Below are 24,058 nucleotides of genomic sequence, written 5' to 3'. Positions count from 1 at the left end.
GAGGTTGGATAGTATCTCTTTCTCTACATTGACTATTGAAGATAATAGTTAACTCATGACATCTATATTTGAGAATGAAATTAAAGATGTTATATGACAATATGAGAACACTAAAAGTCCACGTCAGGATAGTTCAAGTAATTAATGTATTTCAGATCAGTCTAAAGATACCAACAAGTTGTAACGCTACCTTTATTACTTTTGTACCTAAAACTGAAAACTCTATTAGTTTAGAGAGTGAAAAGATACCAACAAGTTGTAATGCTCTCTTTATTTTTCTTGTACTTAAAACTGAAAATCCTATTAGCCTAGATTAGTATGGATCAATCTCTTTGACAATGTTCTTTTTGTACTCATAAATTTTATCTGCACCTACATGAAATTTAAAATACTAAAATTACCCTTCTTTTGTTCTATAGAAATGGAGCAAGTACATCATTGTTGATTTTTGAAGTATACTAAAATCTACCCTTTTGATACACCATCCAATCGAGTTACAATTTAATTTAATAGTGAAAAATAATTACTTTCGGATACAAATCAAAATTATTTTTCAGATTATATATTTTGAAAGTAAAATTAATTTTAAGATTGTATAATTAATAATACAATTTTTTTAAAGTCATTTTAGAATTATGTAATTTGGAATAGACTTTTGAATTTCAAAGTGACTTCTATATTCTATAATTAGAAAACTATTTTTTTAGAAAAATACTTTCAATGTGGAAGACATTTTCAAACTATACACTTTTGTTTGAAGAACAAAATTCATAATACTGTGAAAAAAGCAAAGGAGTGGAAGGAAGTGGAAAAACTAAGAAGTCTAAAGACCGAAACAGAAGAAGAACATGTAAAGGAGAAATAGTATGTTTACGAACAATTTGACATTTTACACCTCCTAATAGGACTGCAGGTAAAAATCACAGGGTGCAAAAAGAAACACCCATCTTATTTTCCAAATGCCTTATATAACTCGTGCGTTTCGGCCTTTTTGATGTTTATACTCTTAAATCTTGTACTTTCTTTTTTTCAATAACTTCTTTATGAATTTGTGTAATTTTCAGCAGAATGTTAGTTTCGAAATTTTGTTGGTTAATTTGATATTATTACTTGTGACTTAAATATTATTGTGACACATAATACATAATACTTTTAATTTATGAAAAAAAAATAAGAATTATCAATACTTAATTTAATGTCTATAGAGATTAGTATAGACTATGATAATTTCAAATCACCTAATGATGTTTTGGTACTATTAAATAAATATGAATTTAGAAAAGATAATTTCTACTTTTCAAATTCTATTTTATCTATTTTCAAATAATTAATCCAAAAATTATTTGTATACTTAAAACTAAACTTGACAAGATCCATATCTTTTTTATATATTTAAGAATTAGTATTTTAAAAAACGATCATGAAATTGAATATTCAAAAGTCTAAAAATACACTTATGAAAATTTACTTATATAATGAATGAGATATTGGATTTCGGGAGTTAGAATATAAAAGTAGAAATTTGGAACTATATTTTGATAACATACAAATAAACATCCAGAATTTAAGTTTCAAAATAGTGAAACCAAAACTTAGTGTACAAATACATTTTATAAAAAAAATGACAAAAAAAAAGTATAAACAGAAAAATAATTAAGTGAAAAAAAAAAATTGTCCCTAGGTGTAATTGTGCATCGGCAAGAGAATCCACTTCTTCACTGGCCTCTATGAAGATGTGATCGTTACTTAAGATATAAAATTCTATGCTTTACTTGTTGAATAACAAGTGTTGAATCTAACCAGTTGTAGAATTATTCTTTAAATTATTTTGACCTGCATTAAATTATTTATTGAAAAAATTAAGCATTAACTAAGGTTCACAATATATGGAATAGATTGAAAGAGATTTGATGTATAGTTACAACATGCTTCATGGTAGATTTTATGTCTTTCCTTATCATAACTTGTGTTCTCTGTTCTTAAATTTTATATTAAAAATTCTCATTAGTTTTTTTTATTTAATTTTTATACATAGGAGATTTTTAATTATTTCTTATACTCCCTCTTAAAATAATAACAAGAAAAAATCTATTTAAATTAAAATTAACTAATAACTATATGTTACCAACAAATTCACAAACCTCCAATTCTATGCCACAATAAATGATCAAATACTCCAACAAATTTATCAAGATTTGCTCTTAGACTATTATGTTAATAATGTTATGGATACAGTGAATCATAATTACAATAATGGTTTCTTAACTTTAAAATTGTGCAAAATAGTACACAACAATTTATAAAGAAACACTGGATTTAATAAAATAAATTATAGATTGGTGAATATTGAATGAGTAAAATATAGTTATTATAGAAAGTATGATTTAAGAAAAATCGGAGATTAATATAACCTCATGAAAGTTATGCATGTCAAAAACCTCAATTTTATTTTATTAGTTTTTAGTGATAATTTTGTTTTTAATGTAAGAAACAATGTTTGAGTTCACACAACATGTGATGCGGAAATAAATGTGATAACTAATATCTGAAAAAGAACTTAAAATAACCAAATCTAATTCTAATATTACATGACAAATTAAAATATTGCTTATATTCTGAACACAAATGTTGTCACTTCACTTAAATATAAGTGGATTGTGGGAAGCATAGTATTTTAACGCAAGAGGTGGAGGTTGATGTTCAACTGCAAACTGGACGTTGGCTACGCAAGGACAGTTGGATGTTGGCTGCCTCCTCCACAAGTCAAATGAAGCGTTGTGATCTGTAAGCTTGTCATTATGCAGAACAAATCACTTCCTTTGTCTATGAATAGACCATTTCGCTTCCTCTAAAATCACAACACAACTTAACAGCTTAACGTTCTCATATCTTTCTCGTATCTTTCTCGTCCTCATCAGTTGTTCTTTTGGTTCTTTTCTTTCTATTATTATCTTGGGTTCTTTTTCTTTTTCCAAAAGGTCTATTTAATTCTGAAAGCCTCCTCGACAAATTCAGGAAATTTTTGTTATATTTTGAGGAACTTGTACAATACATTAAAAATAAATCTTTAAGGATAATAATTCTACATGTCTCAAAAAATGTGCTTTTTTCGTGATTTCAATTAGTTTTTATAACAGTTTCTTTTATAAAGCACAACAAAAGTGATAACTCTGTTGTAGTAGTAAATGTATATTCTTCCTGCGATTAAAGAGATAAAATTCATATGTGGGAAGAAATATTTAAAAATTGGATAGAAGGATGATTGTAAGACTTCAGCCATAATGGGGAACTTTAATGCAGTTAGAAACTCATATGAGAGGAAAGGGATTTACTAGAATGGAATAAGTAGGAGAGAAGTGATAAGTTTCAATGAGTTTATAAATAAGATGGAGATGAGTGATCTATCTTTAGTTGGACAGAAGTACATATGATATAGACTTAATGGTAGTGCAAAAAGTATATTAGATAGAGTCCTAGTCTCTAGAGAATGGCTAGGACATTGGCAAGAGTGCAAGCAATATGTATTGGAGAGAGTGGTATCAGATCATTGTGCTTTAGTGTTAAAAAATTCACTTGTTGTATATTAAGGACCAAAACCTTTTAGAAGTTTAAATGCATGACAATGTGAGAGGGAATTTGAGGACTTAATTATAAATTGGAGAAGAATAACAGATGGAATCAAGGGGTAGATATCCAGGAAGAATAGTGTGAGGATTAAATATGGTGAAGAATGAAGTTAAAGTCTTCTTTCATAAGAGATTAAATGAGATGGACGAGTTAGATGTGAGGCTGGATAGTATCTCTTTCTCTACATTGACTATTGAAGATAATAGTTGACTCATGACACCTATATTTGAGAATGAATTTAAAGATGTTATATGGCAGTGTGAAAGCAGTAAATGTCCAGGTCCACATGGTTCAAGCAATTAATGTGTTTCAGGTTAGTCAAAAGATACCAACAAGTTGTAATCCTACCTTTATTACTTTTGTACCTAAAATTGAAAACCCTGTTAGTCTAGAGAGTGAAAAGATACCAACAAGTTGTAACGTTCTCTTTATTACTCTTGTACTTAAAACTGAAAACCTATTAGCCTAGATAAGTATGGACCAATGTCTTTGATAATGTTTCTTTTTGTACTCATAAATTTTATCTGCACCCACATGAAATTTAAAATACCAAAATTACCCTTCTTTTGTTCTATAGAAATGGAGTAAGTACATCATTGTTGAATTTTGAAGTATATCAAAATCTACCCTTTTGATACACCATTCAATTGAGTTACAATTCAATCTAAGAGTGAAAAATAATTACTTTCAGATAGAAATCAAAATTATTTTTCAGATTATATATTTTGAAAGTAAAATTAATTTTAAGATTGTATAATTAATAATACATTTTTTTAATTCATTTTAGAATGATGTAATTTGGAATAGACTTTTGAATTTCAAAGTGACTTCTATATTCTATAATTCAAAAACTATTTTTTTTAGAAAAAGACTTTCAATGTGTGGAAGACATTTTCAAACTATACAATTTTGTTTGAAGAACAAAATTCATACCGTGAAAAAAAAAAAACAAAGGAGTGGGAGGAAGTGAAAAACTAAGAAGTCTAAAGACGGAAACAGAAGAAGAACATGTAAAGGACAAATAGTATGTTTTCGAACAATTTGACATTTTAGACCTCCTAATACAACTGCAGGTAAAAATCATAGGGTGCAAAAAGAAACACCCATCTTATTCTCACGGTGGTAATTTTTGAACCAAAACTCCTATTATTTCACGTTCATATAAATTAATATTTTATTAAAAAAAATAATTATTTAAAAGTAAAGGTGTCAAAATTACTTTTTCCTATTTTTCTTATATAACTCGTGCGTTTTTGGTCATTTTCATGTTTATACTCTTAAATTTAGTATTTTCGAATTTTTGCTGGTTAGTTTGATATTATTACGTGTGGCTAAAATATTAATTTTATGAAAAAAAAAGCATTATCAATACTTAATTTATTGTCTATAGAGATTAGTATCGACTGTAATAATTTCAAATCACCTTGGTAACTTCTATTATTAAATAAATATGAATTTAGAAAAGATAATTTCAACTTTCCAAATTCCATTTTATCTATTTTCAAATAATTAATCCAAAAATTATTTGTATACTTAAAACTAAACATTACAAGGTCTATATCTTTTTTTATATATTTAAGAATTAGTATTTTTTAAAATTATCATGAAATTAAATATTCAAAAGTCTAAAAATACACTTATGAAAATTTATTTATATAATGAATGAGATATTGGATTTCGGAAGTTAGAATATAAAAGTAGATATTTGGAATTATATTTTGATAACATACAAATAAACATTCAGAATTTAAGTTTCAAAATAGTGAAACCAAAACTCAGTGTGCAAATACATTTTATAAAAAATATTGAAAAAAAAAGTATGAACAGAAAAATAATTAAGTGAAAAAAAAAAAGTTGTCCCTAGGTTAATTGTGTATCGACAAGAGAATCCACTTCTTCATGGTAGATTTTATGCCCTTCCTTATCATAACTTGTGTTCTCTGTTCTTAAATTTTATATTAAAAATTCTCATTAGTTTTTTTATTTAATTTTTATACATATTTTTTATCCAAGGAGATTTTTAATTATTTCTTATACTCCCTCTTAAAATAATAATAAGAAAAAACCTATCTAAATTAAAATAAACTAATAACTATATGTTACCAACAAATTCACAAACTTCCAATTCTATGCCACAATAAATGATCAAATACTCCAACAAATTTATCAAGATTTGCTATTATACTGTTATGTTAATAATGCTATGGATATAGTGAATCATAATTACAATAATGGTTTCTTAAATTTAAAATTGTGCAAAATAGTACACAACAATTTATAAAGAAACACTGGATTTAATAAATTATAGATTCTCTAATATTGAATGAGTAGTCATTATACAAAGTATGGTTTAAGAAAAAACAGAAATTAATATAAACTCATGAAAGTTATGGATGTCAAAAACCTCACTTTTATTTTATTAGTTTTTAGTGATAATTTTGTTTTTAATGTAAGAAACAATATTTTAGTTAGACACCATATGTGATGTGTGAAAATAAATGTGATAACTAATATCTGAAAAAGAACTTTAACCTAATCTAATTCTACTTTTACATGACAAATTTAAATATTGCTTATATTCTGAACAGAAATGTGGTCGCTTCACTTAACTCCATTTTTAGATATAAATATATATATATAAATCATTAATATAAATTTTGAGGATGAAGAGAGAAAGTCTAAAAGATAAATAAAGATGATCACTGAACGTCCACTACAATCATTGGACGTTGACTGCGTCTTCCACAAGTCAAATGAAGCATTGTGATCAGTTAGTTTGTCACCATGCATAACAAACCACTTCCTTTGTCTATAAGTAAACAATTTTATTTCTTTTTGTTTGTTCTTTTCTTTTTACTATTATATTGGATTCTTTTATTTTGCTCTTTCAAAAGTTCTATCTAGTTATGAAATCCTCGATAAATTCAAGAAGCTCTTGTTGTATTTTAGATTATTTGTGCAACACACTGCGAATAAGTCTTTAAGGATAATGAATCTACATACTAAAAGAAACTTACTGTCTTCGTGATTTCAGTTAGCTTCTACAACAATTTCTGGCCTTCATGAAACACAACAGAAGTGATAACACTGTTGTAGTAGTAAATGTATATTCTTTTGGTGATTAAAGAGATAAGATTATTCATATGTTGGAAGAAATAGTTAAAATTAGATGGAAGGATGATTGTAAGACTTGAGCCCTAATGGAGAACTTTAATGCAGTTAGAAACTCATATGAGAGAGAATGGATTAACTAGGATGGAACAAGTAGGAGAGAAGTGATAAGTTTCAATAAGTTTATAAATAAGATGGAGGTGATTGATCTGCCTTTAGTTGGACGGAAGTACACATGATATAGACTTAATGGTAGTGCAAAAAGTATATTAGATAGAGTCCTAGAGGCTGGATAATAACTCTTTTTCTAAATTGACTATTGAAGATAATAGTTGACCCAGGTCCCATGGTTCAAGCAATTAATGTGTTTCAGATCTGTGGAAAGATGTTATAAAAATGCTATATGGCAGTGTGAAAGCATTAAATGTCCAGGTCCCCATGGTCCAAGCAATTAATGTGTTTCAGATCAGTAGAAAGATACCAACAAGTTGTATCCCTTGACTACTCTTGTACCTAAATCTGAAAATTCTATTAGCCTAAATGAGTATGGACAAATCTCTTTGATAAGTTGCATACATCAGATACTATTAGAAATACTATATAGATGAGTAACAACTAATAATTGTCAATAGAATTTTTTTTTATCATTAAATTTAATTTTAAATCAAAAATACAAAGAGATGGTTTTTTTCTTCTAACAATCAATTACAGTAATGACATTTTAGTCTAATTGTCTAATCAAATCAAATGTGAATTATTTTTTTTCATACAAAATTGAAATTAATCAATTATGGTTAAATATGGTGAAGAATGAGGTTAAAGTCTTCTTTCATAAGAGATTAAATGAGATGGATGGGTTAGATGTGAGACTGGGTAGTATCTCTTTTTTTAAATTGACTATTGAAGATTATAGTTGACTCATGCCACTTATATTTGAGATTGAAATTAAAGATGTTATATGGCAGTGTGAAAGTATTAAATGTCCAGGTCCACATGGTTCAAGCAATTAATGTGTTTCAGATCAGTGGAAAGATACCAACAAGTTGTAACACTTCTTTTATTACTCTTGTACCTAAAACTGAAAACCCTATTAGTCTAGAGAGTGGAAAGATACCAACAAATTGTAAGGCTCCCTTATTACTCTTGTATGTATGTAAAACTAAAAACCCTATTAGCCTAGATGAGTATGGACAAATCTCTTTGATAAGTTGCATACATCAGATACTATTAGAAATACTATATAGATGAGTAACAACTAATAATTGTCAATAGAAAAACTTTTTATCATTAAATTTAATTTTAAATCAAAAATACAAAGAGATGGTTTTCTTTCTTCTAACAATCAATTACAGTAATGATATTTTAGTCTAAAATTCTAATCAAATCAAATGTGAATTAATCTTTTTCATACCAAATTGAAATTAATCAATTATGGTTAAATATGGTGTGAGGATTAAATATGGTGAAGAATGATGTTAAAGTCTTCTTTCATAAGAGATTAAGGCTCTGTTCTTTTGAGAGGAATGATTAAAAGGAGAGGGAGAGAAAGAGATGGGAAGGATTAGAGGGTGAAGTTGATGTTGTTCTTTTTAAGGGATTAGGAAGTGATTTTAGAGTAGATTAGAGAGTGAAATTTGTGAAAGTTTGTGATTGAATTGAGTGATGTGACATATTAAAAAAAAATTAATAGATAAAAAAATAAGATTACCAAAATATCCCTAATGTTAAAAGTAATATAAAATGCTATATAAATCATTTAGAATAATTTATTTAATTTCTATTAATTGTGTGAAATAATATAAATATATTTATAAAAAATGAATAATCAAATTTATTTGGTATGAAATTAAATTTAACATTTATCAATTTAATATTTACATGAAAAATAATTTATTTATGTTATATATATTTTTTGTTTTTAAGTCTTTGAAATATAATTTTTTTTGTTTATTTGATATGAACATATTTTTTTAATTTGATTATGTTTGTTAATAATATAGGTAACATTTTTTAATAAATTTTTTTCTTTTTTTCAAATTTTATAGAATTATATATTGTTTATATATTTTTAACTTTTAGATTTTTAGATGTTTGTTAATAATAAAATTTTATTTATTTTTATTAATAAATTAAAACTAAAATTAAAAGATAAATTTATGTGAAGAAATAAGAAAGAAGACAACACTGTATGAACACGTGTCAAAAAATTACGAGGATAAGAGAGGTAAAAAATAAATATGACGAGGATAAAATGGTAATTTTGTATCCATCATCTTCTAATCTCTTCCATAGTAGAGGGATGGAATTTTTTAGTCATCCCTCTAATCCATCCCTGCCATTCCCTTGCATCACCCCAAAAAGAACAAGGTGATCACTCTCCATGCCTTCCTCTCCAATCCTCTTGAACAGTACATCCCCTCAAAAGAACAGGGCCTAAATGAGATGGATGGGTTAAATGTGAGGTTGGATAGTATCTCTTTTTTTGGATTGACTATTGAAGATTATAGTTGACTCATGACACTTATATTTGAGATTGAAATTAAAGATGTTATATGTAGGGATGGCAAAACGGGTCAGCCTGACCCGTTTTGGTCCAGCCCGCTTGTGGCCTACCAAAAACGGGTCCGATCAGGCTGGCCCGCTACCAATAAATGGGCTGGATATTGCAACCCGTCCCATCTTAGGGCAAGCTGGCGAACAAGCGGGCTAGCCCGCGGGCTGGCTTGTCTTTTTTTTTTTTTAATTTTTTATAAACTTTTTTTTTTAATTTTTTTTAATTTTTTATAAATTTTTGTTTATAAATCTATTTTATATATATAAATTTATTTATATAATATAAAAAAGTATTATTTTTTAATTATTTTTAATTTTAAACATTAAAAATTAAAAGAACATAAAATAAAAATAAAAAACAGGTTGACGGGTCAGGGTGGGCTGGCCCGTTTTGGTCTGCTAAACTGGTGAGCTAGGCGGGTCGGGTTATAGTGGGTTGGCGGGCTGAAATTTTCAACTCGGCCCGCCCTTTTTTTGGCTGGCTGGCGTGCCGGCCCGACGGGCCTGACCCATTTTGACATCTCTAGTTATATGGTAGTGTGAAAGCATTAAGTGTCCAAGTCCCCATGATTCAAGCAATTAATGTGTTTCAAATAAGTGGAAAGATACTAACAAGTTATAATGCTTCCTTTATTACTCTCATACCTAAAACTGAAAACCCTGTTAGTCTAGAGAGTGGAAAGATACCAACAAGTTGTAAGGCTCCCTTATTATTCTTGTACCTAAAACTAAAAACCCTATTAGCCTAGATGAGTATGGACAAATCTCTTTGATAAGTTGCATACATCATATACTATTAGAAATACTATATGGATGAGTAATAACTAATAATTATCAATAAAAAACCTTTTTATCATTAAATCAAATTTTAAATCTAAAATACAAAGAGACAATTTTTTTTTCTTCTAAAAATCAAACACAGTAATGATATTTTAATCTAATTGTCTAATCAAATCAAATGTGAATTAATTTTTTTCATACAAAATTGAAATTAATCAATTATGGTTAAATATGGTGTGAGGAATAAATATGTTGAAGAATGAGGTTATAGTCTTATTTCATAAGAGATTAAATGAGATGGATGGGTTAGATGTGAGACCAGATGATATCTCTTTTTCTACATTGACTACTGAAGATAATAGTTGACTCATGACACCTATATTTGAGATTGAAATTAAAGATGTTATATGATAGTGTGAAAGCATTAAATGTTCAGGTCCCCATTGTTCAAACAATTAATGTGTTTCAGATCAGTGGAAAGATATCAACAAGTCTTAACACTTCCTTTATTACTCTTGTACTAAAACTGATACTAAAACTGAAAACCCTATTAGTCTAGAGGTTAGAAAGATACCAAGAGGTTGTAAGGCTCCCTTATTACTCTTGTACCTAAAACTGAAAACCCTAATAGCCTAGATGAGTATGGACAAATTTCTTTGATAAGTTGCATACATCAGATACTATTAGAAGTACTATATAGATGAGTAATAACTAATAATTGTCAATAAAAAAACTTTTTATCATTAAATTAAATTTTAAATCTAAAATACAAAGAGATAGTTTTTTTCTAAAAATCAAGTACAATAATGATATTTTAGTCTAATTGTCTAATGAAATCAAATGTGAATTAATTTGTTTTCATACAAAATTGAAATTAATCACTTATGGTTAAATATGGTGTGTGGATTAAATATGGTGATGAATGATGTTAAAGTCTTCTTTCATAAGAGATTAAGTGAGATGGACGGGTTGGATGTGAAACTAGATAGTATATATTTCTCTACATTGACTATTGAAGATAATAATTGACTCATGACACCTATATTTGAGATTGAAATTGAGGATGTTATATGGCAGTGTGAAAGCACTAAAAGTCCAAGTCCCGATGGTTCAAGTAATTAATGTGTTTCAGATTAGTGGAAAGATACCAACAAGTTGTAACACTTTCTTTATTACTCTTGTACCTAAACCTGAAAATCCTATTAGTTTATAGAGTGGAAACATACCTACAAGTTGTAAAGCTTTCTTTATTACTCTTGTACCTAAAATTGAACATCCTATTAGTCCAGATGAGTATGGACCTATCTCTTTAATAAATTACATACTATCAAAAATACATAGATAAATAACAACTAATAATTGTCAATAAAAATATTTTTTATCATTAAACTAAATTTTAAATAAAAAATACAAAGAGTTGGTTTTTTTTTTCTAGAAAACAAATACATTAATAATATTTTAGTCCAATTATCTAATAACATCAAATATGAATTAATTTTTTTTCATACAAAATTGAAATTAATCACTTTTAGATACAAATTTTATTATCAACTTTACTCTTCTCCATATAAATATTTTTATTGATTATTTTACCTTTTTTTAATTTTTTTAACTGTTATTTATAATTATTTTTAAAAGTATATTTTTTATTTTAATAATAATTAATAAAATTAATTTTTTATATTTAATTACCATAAGGTAAAATGGGACACATATATGCACCCATATGTTTCCGCTAATACAAAATTAAAATTTGAATTTAATCATATTGAAATAATTATTACAAATCTTTAACATATTGATTATTACAAATCATATTGAATTTAAAAAAAATGATAAATTCAAAAAAAAATATTTAAAGAGATAAATCGAAAAAATGTAGAAAATAAAAAATTGAATCATCTTACTATAATAATATAATAAACTATCGTATTAATTATTTTACTCATTAGATTTTTGAACTATTTTTTCTAATTATTTTTTAAAAATATATTTTTTACAAATTTAATAGCATTTTTCATTTTAATAATAATTAAAAAAATATTTTTTATTTTGTAATCGTTATAAGGCAAAAGTGTATATATATATATATATATATATATATATATATATATATATATATATATATATATATATATATATATATATATATATATATATATATATATATATATACACACACACACACACACTATTTCATACCTTTAATGTATTAACTCTGATTACTCAAATCTTATAAAAGAAATCTTATCTTATTTATACAAACTACATTCCCAAATTAAGATAATTATTTTTCAGTAAAGCTATATTAAAAGAACAATAAAAAAGATTTTGAAAATCAAATCTTGTTTGATAAGCCAAATATAATTTTAGTGGATCTAAACAAAATAAAAATATTTATATATCTTTATATATATATATATATATATATATATATATATTATTTCAATAAAACTATATTAAAAAAGCGATAAAAAGACTTTGAAAATCAAATCTTGTTGGTTAAAGCCAAATACAATTTTAATGATTTCAAAGAAAATAAAAATATCTCTCTATATATATTTATATATCAAAAACATATCTTATATCTATATACATCTATATAATGAAGTTAAACCACAACGTCAAACAACAAATCGCAGCAAGTGAGGAAGCATAGTATCTCGTTGTGTGCGGTCTTTACTGCTTTCTGTGTTATTATTATTCTTCTTCTTCTCCCCGATTCTACCTTCCGAGTTGACTCACCTCGCCATGGAGAAACAGCACCACCAACAACGTAAACCCAACAACATCAACGCTTCCGACACCGACCCTTTCCTCTTAAACTACACACCTTCGGATCTCCGAACCGCTTCGGAGTTTCTCGCCACGTGGCTCCCCTTCCTCTCCCAAGATCTCTGCGCGCGCTGCACTCAATCTCTCTCCGATCGTATTCAATCCATCGACCCAGGTCGCAAGACCCTTACCTTTCTCCCAAATTCTCGTTTTTTTCCATCTGGGTTTCACCCGTTTTTTTCTTACGGTTTATGGGTTCTTTGGTTTCAGGTGAAGTGCCCCAAAACGACAGCCCCAATGACCAAAACGACGCTGAAGATAACTGCGACACGCACTCGCTGGGGAGTTGGAAAGATGGGGCGGAGGTGAATTCCTGTGTGGAGACTCCTAGCCAGAGAGTTTGTTGGGCTGACATGGCCCAAGAGGATGATGAGTTTGGCGAAGAAGAAAACAACAACAATGTGGTTAATGTTGTTATGGGTAATTCGAATGATGCTTCTGGTGTGGGTGCGGCTGTGGCTGAGAAGCCTACTTTGCCTCCGGAGCGGAGGGAGTACCTTAGGTTCACGAGTGTGAGGCGCAAGAAAGACTTTGCCTGCTTTGAGAGGGTTAATGGGAAGCTTGTCAACATTCTTGGAGGGCTTGAACTCCACACTGGGATTTTCAGTGCTGCTGAACAGAGAAGAATTGTCAATTATGTTGCTTCATTACAGGACATGGGGAAAAGAGGAGAATTGAAAGGTTTGTGATCTCTATTCTCGACTTGTTTCAATCGTTTATGGTTTTTCTTTATGTTTGTATGTCCTGTGTGATCTTGTTATGGGCTTCTGTTTCCTTGTCTTATAGTTCTTTAGGTTCAAAAGAACTGACATCTGACTGAATTCCGTATTTGTTTTGCCATTGCTGTTTTTTAATTTACCTTTGTTAAGGAAGAATGTAAGGGGTTGGGGAGTTTAGATAGTTTTCATGAGGACTTATGTATTTTGGTGTTGACTGACTAAAGACTAATCTCTCCAGATACTGAGATTCATTCGCAAGATTCAGCAGATTTTATGCCATATAGACAGTCTTAGGAAATGAGAGTCCAACCTTTAACTTGTTTAGGTTTAAACCTCATTGTACTCCGAAAAGGAAGAAGAAAATTATATGAATTCTCTCTGGACTCAAATGTAAGTAAGATTAACTAATATTTGCACTAGTTAAGGGGGTGTCAATGTCATTTAATTCTACTAATCAAATTTGAAAATAATCCCCTCCCCCCACACCAAAACTTCCATCATTGGATTCTTTTATCAAGAATAAGAGTCATAGAAAATATAATCTCAATTATTTTAAAGTTATGTTTTATAAGATTTCATCAAGTGGGGTGCAAGCACTTATAATTTGCTTAGAATTTGGTCTACCAAACTTTATGTTTTTTCTCATAATTATGTTCAGAGAGAGTACATAATAAAATCAAGCATGTAGCCGAAATCGCAGTCACTCTTCATGGCTTATTGTGCTGAACTTTAATGAAAAATGTAAATATCTACTTTTTCATTTATTACATTTGTTGCTTTAGCCTTTCAAGTTTAGTTGTTCTCTGAGGGTATGAACTTATTAACGAGTTAACAACTTCCATTGGGTGATTATGTTCTTAAAAAGTTTAGCACTGGTTGGGACCAGTTTGTGTAAACAGAAACTTTTAGAGGACTTAAGCAACAAAAATAGTTTTGAGGGTTGAATTTTATATTTATTTCAAATATAAATTTAATCAGATTATTTGAGGTGTTCTTTAGCACAGCTGCTGCGAGTGTAAAGTAATATTATGGATTTGATGATTTATAACTGCAACTTATTGTAGAATTTTATTAATTCGTGTCTCCCAACCTGTTTCTGGTACTACAAACTGTCAATAACATGCTTGTTCTGTCACTTCAGTCATTCTGTTAAGATTTTTTACCACTATATTTGCTTCTGATTTGTCAACTATCCATATTTGATTTTTTTATATTATTAGTTAATGAATTGAAGCATTATCCAGATACCTTATTCAGTAAATATTGTCTTGTAATTTAACAGAGATATTATTTAGGAAAAATCAGACTTTAGATCCTGTGGTGGGGTCAATATCAGTATGCTAACGACTTACCTTTAGATGCTGAAAACATAAAATACTTTTTCTCACAGCAATTTCCTTGACTATTTAGTGTTTGCTGTTGTTGTTTCTGATGGACTATATGATGTTAATTCTTCACTTGTTCAGAGCGAACATTTTCTGCTCCCCAAAAGTGGATGAGGGGCAAGGGACGACAAACTATCCAATTTGGGTGCTGTTACAATTATGCAGTGGTTAGTCTATATCTCAACCTGCTTTTATGTTTCTTTATTTTGAAACAGAGTAAAAAGTGACTTAAGTCTCAATATGGTAACGTTTTTTGTTACAGGATAGAGATGGTAACCCACCTGGTATTCTTCCACATTCAATGGTTGATCCTTTACCTGATCTTTTCAAAGTCATCATCCGACGACTGATCAAGTGGCATGTACTACCTCCTACTTGTGTGCCAGACAGTTGCATTGTTAATATATATGAAGAAGGGGACTGTATACCTCCACACATAGATAACCATGACTTTGTTCGACCATTTTGCACTGTCTCATTTCTTAGCGAGTGCAATATAGTTTTTGGAGCAAACTTAAAGATTGTAGGCCCCGGTGAATTTGATGGTTCGATTGCTATTCCATTACCTGTGGGGTAAGTATTCAGTCTGGATTCAACTATTACATTTCTTATAGTTAGATTGAATTCTTCTTCAACTTTCTTATTTCTATAGAAGATTCAGAATCTTATAAGTAGTCTTTTTCTTCAGATCTGTACTTGTCTTGAATGGAAATGGAGCTGATGTAGCTAAGCACTGTGTGCCAGCAGTTCCTGCAAAAAGGTGCTAAGCGATTTGATATTCTATCAATGGCTTCTAAGTTTTCAAACAAATCACAAATTATTGATATTGTTTTTGTTAAAACTTTTGCTAGGATATCAATCACATTTAGAAGAATGGACGAGTCAAAGAGGCCTTTTGGGTATGTTCCTGAACCTGATCTTCAGGGAATCCAACCATTGACCTATAAAGCTGAGGACGAAAAGAAATCAGGTGGACACAGATCTAGTCATCATGTGAGAAGACAAAGAGACCGGAGAGGTGGCAGGAATGATGCAATGGGATTTGCATCTAGAAATGATAGGTTCTCAGAGCGTGATTCGAATCATAATACACCCAGATCTGGAAATAGGTGGAGTAGAAATCTTGATGGTTGACAGATGCAGTGTTATTAGGGCCAAAGGTTCCTGATGGTTCACAGTTTTCTGAACTTAACAACCACATGTTGGTTTTGTTCATGAAATCCTTTACATATCAACAAGTTTTTTATGGAGGTGTCTTCACTTTGGTTCTGGGAAAGCTTTACACAGCAGCAATTTTCTTATGGTTATATGGTGAAGTTGGTCACTTGAGGTGCTGCTCTGGTAACTTTGTCTCCTAGCCTCAGGCCCTAGTGTATATTTGAGTGAACTTTTCTAGTTAATAATGGTTGCTATTTGGTGAGAAGTTGTGATTCATCTGTTTTTTTAGTACCAAGCTAAAAAGTGGCTGGGCTATAATAAGGCATTTTGAGATTTTATAAGATTGATACTTTATATAGTACTGATGAGTGACTTGAAAATATTCATTGTTGATGGTTGCATTGTGAGGTCAGCATTCAGCATTCCTATATTTGCTGGGTTGAGACTTGCAGCAGCTGGAACAAATTACTTCGAAATTGCTTGCTTATGAAAAGGTGGTGTCAAAAATGCTGTTAAATACATTAAAATAGATACTTTTGTCTTTTTTATTTGAGTGGAGATTCTATATTAGTTGTATTTACACCATTTATACTTGTGTGGACGTTCACAATACCAATTACTATTGTTCTATGTTTTTTGAATATAGGATAATTGCTATTATTGAGTAAGATTGTTTGTTCTATAGTTCGTCTGGGATATAGAACTTTTATGGCAAGGTTGCTTCATCATCTGCATTATCATTGTTTGGCACTATCTTATAGGAATTTTTAAGTGTTTCAAAAATTTGTACTAGTCATTGAACTGATCAATACCCTGACTTAAATAAAATAACAATAGTAATGAACTTTTGAGAAATATTAAATCACAATTTAATGACAAAAACTAAAAATAGAACATTCGGAAGTTAGTAACATTTAAAATGCATGCAAACCTAGATTTAAATTTCAACAAGAATATATGTTTTTAATAACAAGTTTTTTGGAATGAAAATGACACGTTTTAAACAAAAGAATTAAAATAATATTTTATTTGAATTTCCATTAATGCCTGCCAAAGAAAATCATTGAAAAAAAAGGTTTTTTCTTTTAAAGAATTGTATTTGTTGCTACGCTTTGTGTCGAATTTTTCTTATCTGACCAGATCTCCCGGTTCAATTAGAAACTAGAAACTAAACTGGTTAAATATGCTGTTACTTTTCAAAGTGTGAATTAAATTGTTGTTTTTATAATGTCCACGTTGTTTTTATAATGTCCACGTGAAAAGAATAATTTAGAATAGTAGATCTTAACCAAATGTAAGTATATGTTTAAATATGTTGAGGGTAAAGCTAAAGATGTTAAAATTGTCAAATTAATTTATTAAACCATTAATATAATCAATTAGGTTAAGTTCGGAAAGAAACAATTAACTCTGTCTTCATATTAATTAATTAGGTCATTAATCTAATCAATTAGGTTAAGTTATGAAAGTGATTGATGATTTTCTACAAACACATTAAATGATTAGGTTGTTAATCTAATCAATTAAATTAAGTCTGGAAAATGAACATTAACACTGCAATCAAATTAATTGATTAGACAAATAACCTAATCATTTAATTCTATTAGAAAACTACCCTACTTACATATTAAAAATTTGCATAAGTTCTCATGTTACACAAAGAGAAACAAAAGATCAATGCATTCTTCAAATATAAAGATTTAAAGCAATGCATTCTTGTATGCACAATCTCAATTAATTAAAGATCATTTAAAATCAGATTTAAGGTGTAAAGAATTACAAAAAAATTTACGAAACCAATTCCCCTTTCCTCTTGATCGTAAAATATTGGCCTAACTGTTTTAAAAAAATATTTATAAATATGTGTTTCGTTTTAATCATGGTATTGATATGATTTATTTCTTAACTAAAGCAATACAAGGTATTTTCATCTCAATGCAATATGGTTTATTTTATACATGATGACATAATCATAAATTAAACTTTATCACTTAATTAGGTATGCAAACAACTTATACTTGTACTAAAGCTTAATAATTTATAACAGAGTATATGATAAATTTAAAAATCTTTAATTTTAATGAGTTTTTACTAAATTTTTGTTTTCTATTAAGTCTAAAAATTTTACAATTTTTCTATGGAATCCATGTAGATGAATGTTTGTGTTAATTTTGTGGTGTGACACTTACTTGCATTGTCACTATGCTTAAATGTCATTAAAAAATATTTTGTTACACGATATAAAAAAATATCTTTCAAACATTTACTGTATTATAAATTATTTTTAAATTTATTTAAAATTATACAATTATAAAATACAAAATTATAAAAATATAAAATATGTAACTATTAATTGTGAAATAAAAAATTACAAAATTGTTAAATTACAAAATTACAAAATAGAAAATTACAAAATTATATTATAAAAATATATAAATTCATAATTATAAAATTATAAAATATACAAAAATAAAATTATAAAATTAGATAATTATAAAACTACAAAATTAAAAAGTTATGACATCGTTAGATTATGAAATTATTAAATTCTAAATTTTATAATTTTAATTTTTTTTTTCAGAATTTTATAATTTTGTATTTATATTTAATATTTTATAATTTTGTAATGTTAATTAATTTTAAAATAATTTTTGTTAAAGTAAATTTTAACATGATTTCTTATAATAAAATATTATAATATATTATATAAAATATAATGTGATGACATTTAATAAGAGTACAAAATGATATATTATATAATTAACAAAAATATCTGATTACAAAAACTCAGTTGAAACATTTTAAAACATTGAGAACTCAATAAATTGCAAAATCAATTGAAAGTTTTCAAGTTTAAAGACTCAAACATATGTCTATAAAATAATCACATTTTAAATATATCATATTTATATTCAACTATTCAAAATTAGTTATATTAAAATCTTAAAATTGCTTGACTGTGTTCACTGTACTTACCAGTTATATGACACTTAAAATGTTTGATGCAGTGCAGTGTTGGAATGCTCAAGTATTTGTAAATGGGAAAATATTGTTCCTACTTCACATTTTCACAAATTTCTTACTAAAAAGATAATAATACAATTTAATTTTCGTAAAACTAATTAATTGTTAATTTGATCTGCACATATTAAATTTGTCAAATTGGGTGTTGTAGCTCATGTAAAAATTAAGAATGTACTATTCATGTAAGATCTAAATTAAAATTTGTAGAAGCGCAAAAAAAAAAATGGTTTAAGGATCAAATTTTTTCAAAGGTTATTTGTATACAAAATCAGTGACTATAGTGTCATGATCCCTAAATGGTTAAAGGGTTTATTACTGAAATTGCCAAACATATAAATATTCGTCCCTCAAAATATAAGAAATCGTTTAATATTTTGACTGTCATGTTTACCACTCCATTGGTAGGATTCCAACTAATCATTACAATATATCATTTTAGCTTTGTTTTAAATGGATAGTTATAAATTAAATCCCAGTATGGTGATATGTTTAAGTGATAATCTTAGGTTCTAACTTCATTACCATTATAGTAAAAACTAAAAGTTCTAAGCGAGCAACCTGAAAATTTGAGATATCTATAGCTTAAACATAATAAAGAATACAACAACTACTTCAACAAAAGAAAAATTCACATCCATCCATTGTTACACGAACAACCATATTATCAACCATAAAATTTGATTGGCCATTTAAACATACATATATTCACCACCTCGAATTGCATTTTCAGCACCTTTTCTCTCCTCTTCAGCTTCCTTTTCTCGCTCCTTCCAGCTTTCATAGGCATGATCATCAGTTTGCAGCTCATACCGACAGATTGGACAAGAATTGTGCTCATCCTGAAATTGAACTCAATTTATATTTAAACATACCATTTTTAAAGAATTCAATATTATGAAATGCACGAACTTGATTTTAGAAGATCATAAAATTTCCAATAGAAAGAGGAGTTAGAAACACAATACCAGCCATGGCTTTAGACATGGTGGGTGGAATGTGTGTTTGCATGGCAACTCTTGCATTTTGTCATTTAAAACCAAGTTCTCTCTGCAAATGGCACACTCTGCATCTTTCCCCAATGTAGCCAGGATTTCCTCTGTGAGAGTGATGACTGGAAGTTTTGCCACAACCTCTTTACTGGCAGGAGGGGCTCTTGGAGCTACAGTACCTTCATCCACCATCTAACACAAAAAAATTCAGTATTTATATGTTCCTTGAGTGGGCAGTGTAAATTGTAGCAATGGAAAGGCTGATTATATTAGACAAAATATATATCAATCAAAAGGCAAGTAGTTGGAAAGAACTAAAATATGACCAGGGAATTAACAAAATGAATTTAACTGAGTAAGTTTATATCAAGTTACCCTTCAAATGATGCATTAACATCAATAACAGATCCTTAAAAAGTGAGTGCGGCATGGGACAGTAAGTATATGATTTAATTAAAAGTTGACTTAATACCTAAGCTGTTTGCATTGATTCCTAAATCTTTTGTGAAAATAGTACTCTACTGAACCAATTTCAAGTAGCTTATTTTGTTAATTTAACCTGAAGTAATTCAAGTACGAAGTAGACCATAAAAATGGTCTTAAATACTTCTACCGTGGCCTGATTTCCTTAGGTTCAAACAATGACTAAGCCACACTATACCTCTTTCAAGAAACTTATCCAACTTTAGAAACTCAACCTGGAATTCAAAGCCACGTTGATATTTGAGAGTAAATTGAAAGTCTGATAAATAATGGTTATCAAAAAGCATGTGAAAGATTGTGAATAAATACCAAGGGCACAACTTCTTCCAATCTATTTATAAGATCTTGAAGAATACTGGCTGCATCCTCTTGGGTGGTTTCATTTGCTGCAGAAGCTTGGGAGGATTCGGCAGAAAAGAGTGTAGCAGCTGTCGTCAAGAGGTTTGACTGCACCAACCATTGAGGTTGTGGTGGTTCAGGATCAACCGTAAGGTGCCCCTCAAAAAGGTATCCTGAATCATAGCGAGATGAGATAAACACAAGAAGAAAAAGGTTAATTATTTCAAAACCTCTGAATGATGTGTACAACACAAAAACGTGAGCAACTATAAATAACAAAAGGACAATGATGCTTTAACCTACTTTTTTTGACTCACTTTTAACCCACCACTTCAATCACCATTAGATCATCACATCACATCACTAAAAAGAATAAAAAAAGATGATCTAATGGTAATTAAAGCAATGGGTTAAAAGTGGGTCAAAAAAAGTGGGTTAAAATATCATTTTCCATAACAAAAAATGACAAAGAAAACATAATTATTTAGAAAGAAAATCACCTCTGGGTGCTTGATTATCTGCAAGTTGTGAAGCTTGTAGTAATGGGTTGTCTTCCCCATGCAAATGTTCCCTGGCCTGAGCAATGCAAGCCTTCAAGTGTTCCTTCTCAGAAGGTTCAGAAACAAGCAAATATGCCAGCTCAAAAAGTCCCAGTCCAGCATTCCAAAAACCTGGTGCTGTATATCTGGTCTTCAACACAGTAGCAACTCGGCAAACAACAGAATAAAACTGCCAACAACACCAGCAACAACAGTCAATCTCCTGCCTTTTAGCTCCTCAGCAAACATAACAAACATTTTCTTTAACATTAAAGTTTAAAGTAAAGGTTGAACCCTATTCACACACACAGGTCACATCTGAACGAGGGAGCCTATACCAAGAAAGCACAGATACACTATATGACACAAAAGCAATACTACGAAGAAATTTTTAAAATCACACACTATCGAACATAATAAAAATTATATAAAATTAATTTAAATTAACACAAAAATAAAAATGTTGAATCATAATTCATAACAAAGAATCCAATCCAAGTTTAAAAAATGAGAACAAGTAAACTTAGACCAAGGTTTTAAATTGTGGCTGAAATCATGTTTGCAGTTCTGTCACAATCTTTCATATTACTGAAAGTTGCAGACAAATGCAGTTCATATGGCGACAATTACAGTTTACAAGCAATGGGAAACACCCAAAAACCTTGAGTCACAGATTGTATTTTAAAACCTTAACATAGTGCCCGTTTTGACGAGGTTTCTCCACTAAGACCTCTAAAATAAAATATAAAAAGAATGAAATTGACTTCCCCATATATTAAAACTAGTTTACGGACAAACTAAAAATAAAAATTTGTAGCAAATACCTGAGAGATTCTACAAATTAGCTTTTGCACAAACTAATTTTAACTTAAAGGAGAAAACAATTTCATTTTTTCTTCGTATTTTTCTCTCCTTCAAGTCCTTAGGGAGAATTGTCCAGTCGGAACCATATACAAAATACTTGTATTGGTATCCAATTTGTGATATAATGATGTTCCAATTTGTAAAATTGTGATATAACATTACTCCAATTTGTATTGCTAGAAGACTTCAAGGTGTTCATGCAATTTGATCGTGCTTCCTAGGTGCTTACACATGACATGCAAATGAAAACAAGATCGGTCTCCAGCTACAGACTTTTCAGTTGAATCAATGATCATGAGAAAGGTTAACCAAACACTAATTTGATAAATTATTATTCCATACACAACCATATTTATTAACTCAAGCAAATCAAAGTCAATTCTTTCGGACTGAACGAAGCTGAGCAAAAGGAACTAAACCCAGAAACCTTAAAAAGTTAAATTGAAAAACGTAGCAAAATTTATAATGAGAAATTTGAACATAAACAGAGAAGAGCATACGGATTGGCGAAGCGATGGAGAAGCAGAAGGATATGAGCTTTGGAAAAGGGATTTGAGGGCCAAAACAGAGGCTTCAAACCTTTGCTTCTTCCCCAATTGTTTCAGCAATTCCTCCAATTCCTGTTTCACCAAATTCTCCGATTCCATTTCTTCTCTTCCTTTTCTACTCGAAACTAGAATTCGAATTCTGATTGAAGTGAATTTTCTTCAGATTATGATCGAAACAGGGAAATTCAGAAGCGTTTTTGTGTTCTTGTTTTGCGCGTTTTGATATTTTTTATATACTTTGGAAATCGTTTTTCTTCTGGAAGGGGAAAACCGAAGGGGTTATCGCCTACGGACGAGCACACTGGTATGTGAGTGAATCTCCCCGTTTCTATCCGCCACGTCATTCCAACAAAAGATTGAGTTAATTTGAAACTACTGAATTACGTTTGGTTTAACTAGCGCGCTATCGCATACGAGCATATGTATTTATTAAAAATTATATTAGTAGGTTATATTATAATGTTATTGAATTAATATATAAATTAAAATTATATTTATTAAAAATAAAATAAAATATATTAAAACAGATAAAAAATAATTATTGATAAATAAAATAAAAAATAAAAACATTCAATTTTATATAAAATTTATAAAAATAATAGTTAATTTTTAAAAATTTAATAAATTATTATATTTAAAGAATAAAATTGATATTTTAAAAAATAAGCGAAATCTTCTTTTATATATTGTTATAGATTTGGATAAATAGTTAATTAAAACGAAATATTAACTTTCATTCTTAAATTTGTAAAAATTCTGTTTTTTTCATAATTATTTTGTTATTAAAATATATTTAAAGATTAATTTAATAGAAAATGGGGAAGTATTATCATTACAGATCAATTTGAATAGTTTATGTATTTATATTTCATTTTTTTTTCAAGAACTAAATTAGTTGTCTCATATTCAAGAATCAAATTTTATATCCCTTTAACTTCTTTCCGTTTTACCATAAAAAAATTGTTATTGATTAATAATAAATTACTAAATTATTGCTTATAAAATAGTAGTGAATATCAAATAGAATTATTATAAATATTGATTTGTAATTGAATTTTAGACGGATACTAAAAGGTGATCAAATAGATTATGTGATTTATGGTA

General features: G+C 28.7%; 2 protein-coding genes across 2 annotated transcripts; one reads left to right on the top strand and one right to left on the bottom strand.

Moving 5' to 3' along the window:
* The first annotated feature begins 12,683 nt into the window (after positions 1 to 12,683).
* On the top strand, positions 12,684 to 16,753 carry LOC114194648 (RNA demethylase ALKBH9B-like). Its single transcript, XM_028084996.1, has 6 exons — positions 12,684 to 13,021; positions 13,117 to 13,587; positions 15,092 to 15,177; positions 15,273 to 15,583; positions 15,699 to 15,770; positions 15,862 to 16,753. The coding sequence occupies exons 1-6, from the start codon at positions 12,823 to 12,825 to the stop codon at positions 16,142 to 16,144; spliced, it is 1,422 nt and encodes a 473-aa protein (XP_027940797.1). The 5' UTR covers positions 12,684 to 12,822; the 3' UTR covers positions 16,145 to 16,753.
* A 2,985-nt stretch (positions 16,754 to 19,738) lies between these two features.
* Positions 19,739 to 23,192, bottom strand: LOC114195683 (E3 ubiquitin-protein ligase AIP2). Its single transcript, XM_028086228.1, has 5 exons — positions 22,907 to 23,192; positions 21,504 to 21,732; positions 20,974 to 21,176; positions 20,158 to 20,373; positions 19,739 to 20,031 (listed from the first exon to the last, which is right to left on the bottom strand). The coding sequence occupies exons 1-5, from the start codon at positions 23,051 to 23,053 to the stop codon at positions 19,882 to 19,884; spliced, it is 945 nt and encodes a 314-aa protein (XP_027942029.1). The 5' UTR covers positions 23,054 to 23,192; the 3' UTR covers positions 19,739 to 19,881.
* Positions 23,193 to 24,058: the final 866 nt, after the last annotated feature.

This window comes from Vigna unguiculata, chromosome 8 (assembly GCF_004118075.2).
Source record: "Vigna unguiculata cultivar IT97K-499-35 chromosome 8, ASM411807v1, whole genome shotgun sequence".
NCBI lineage: Eukaryota > Viridiplantae > Streptophyta > Magnoliopsida > Fabales > Fabaceae > Vigna > Vigna unguiculata.
Note: the sequence above shows the minus strand (reverse complement) of the source record. Positions and strands in the feature narration are given on the sequence as shown.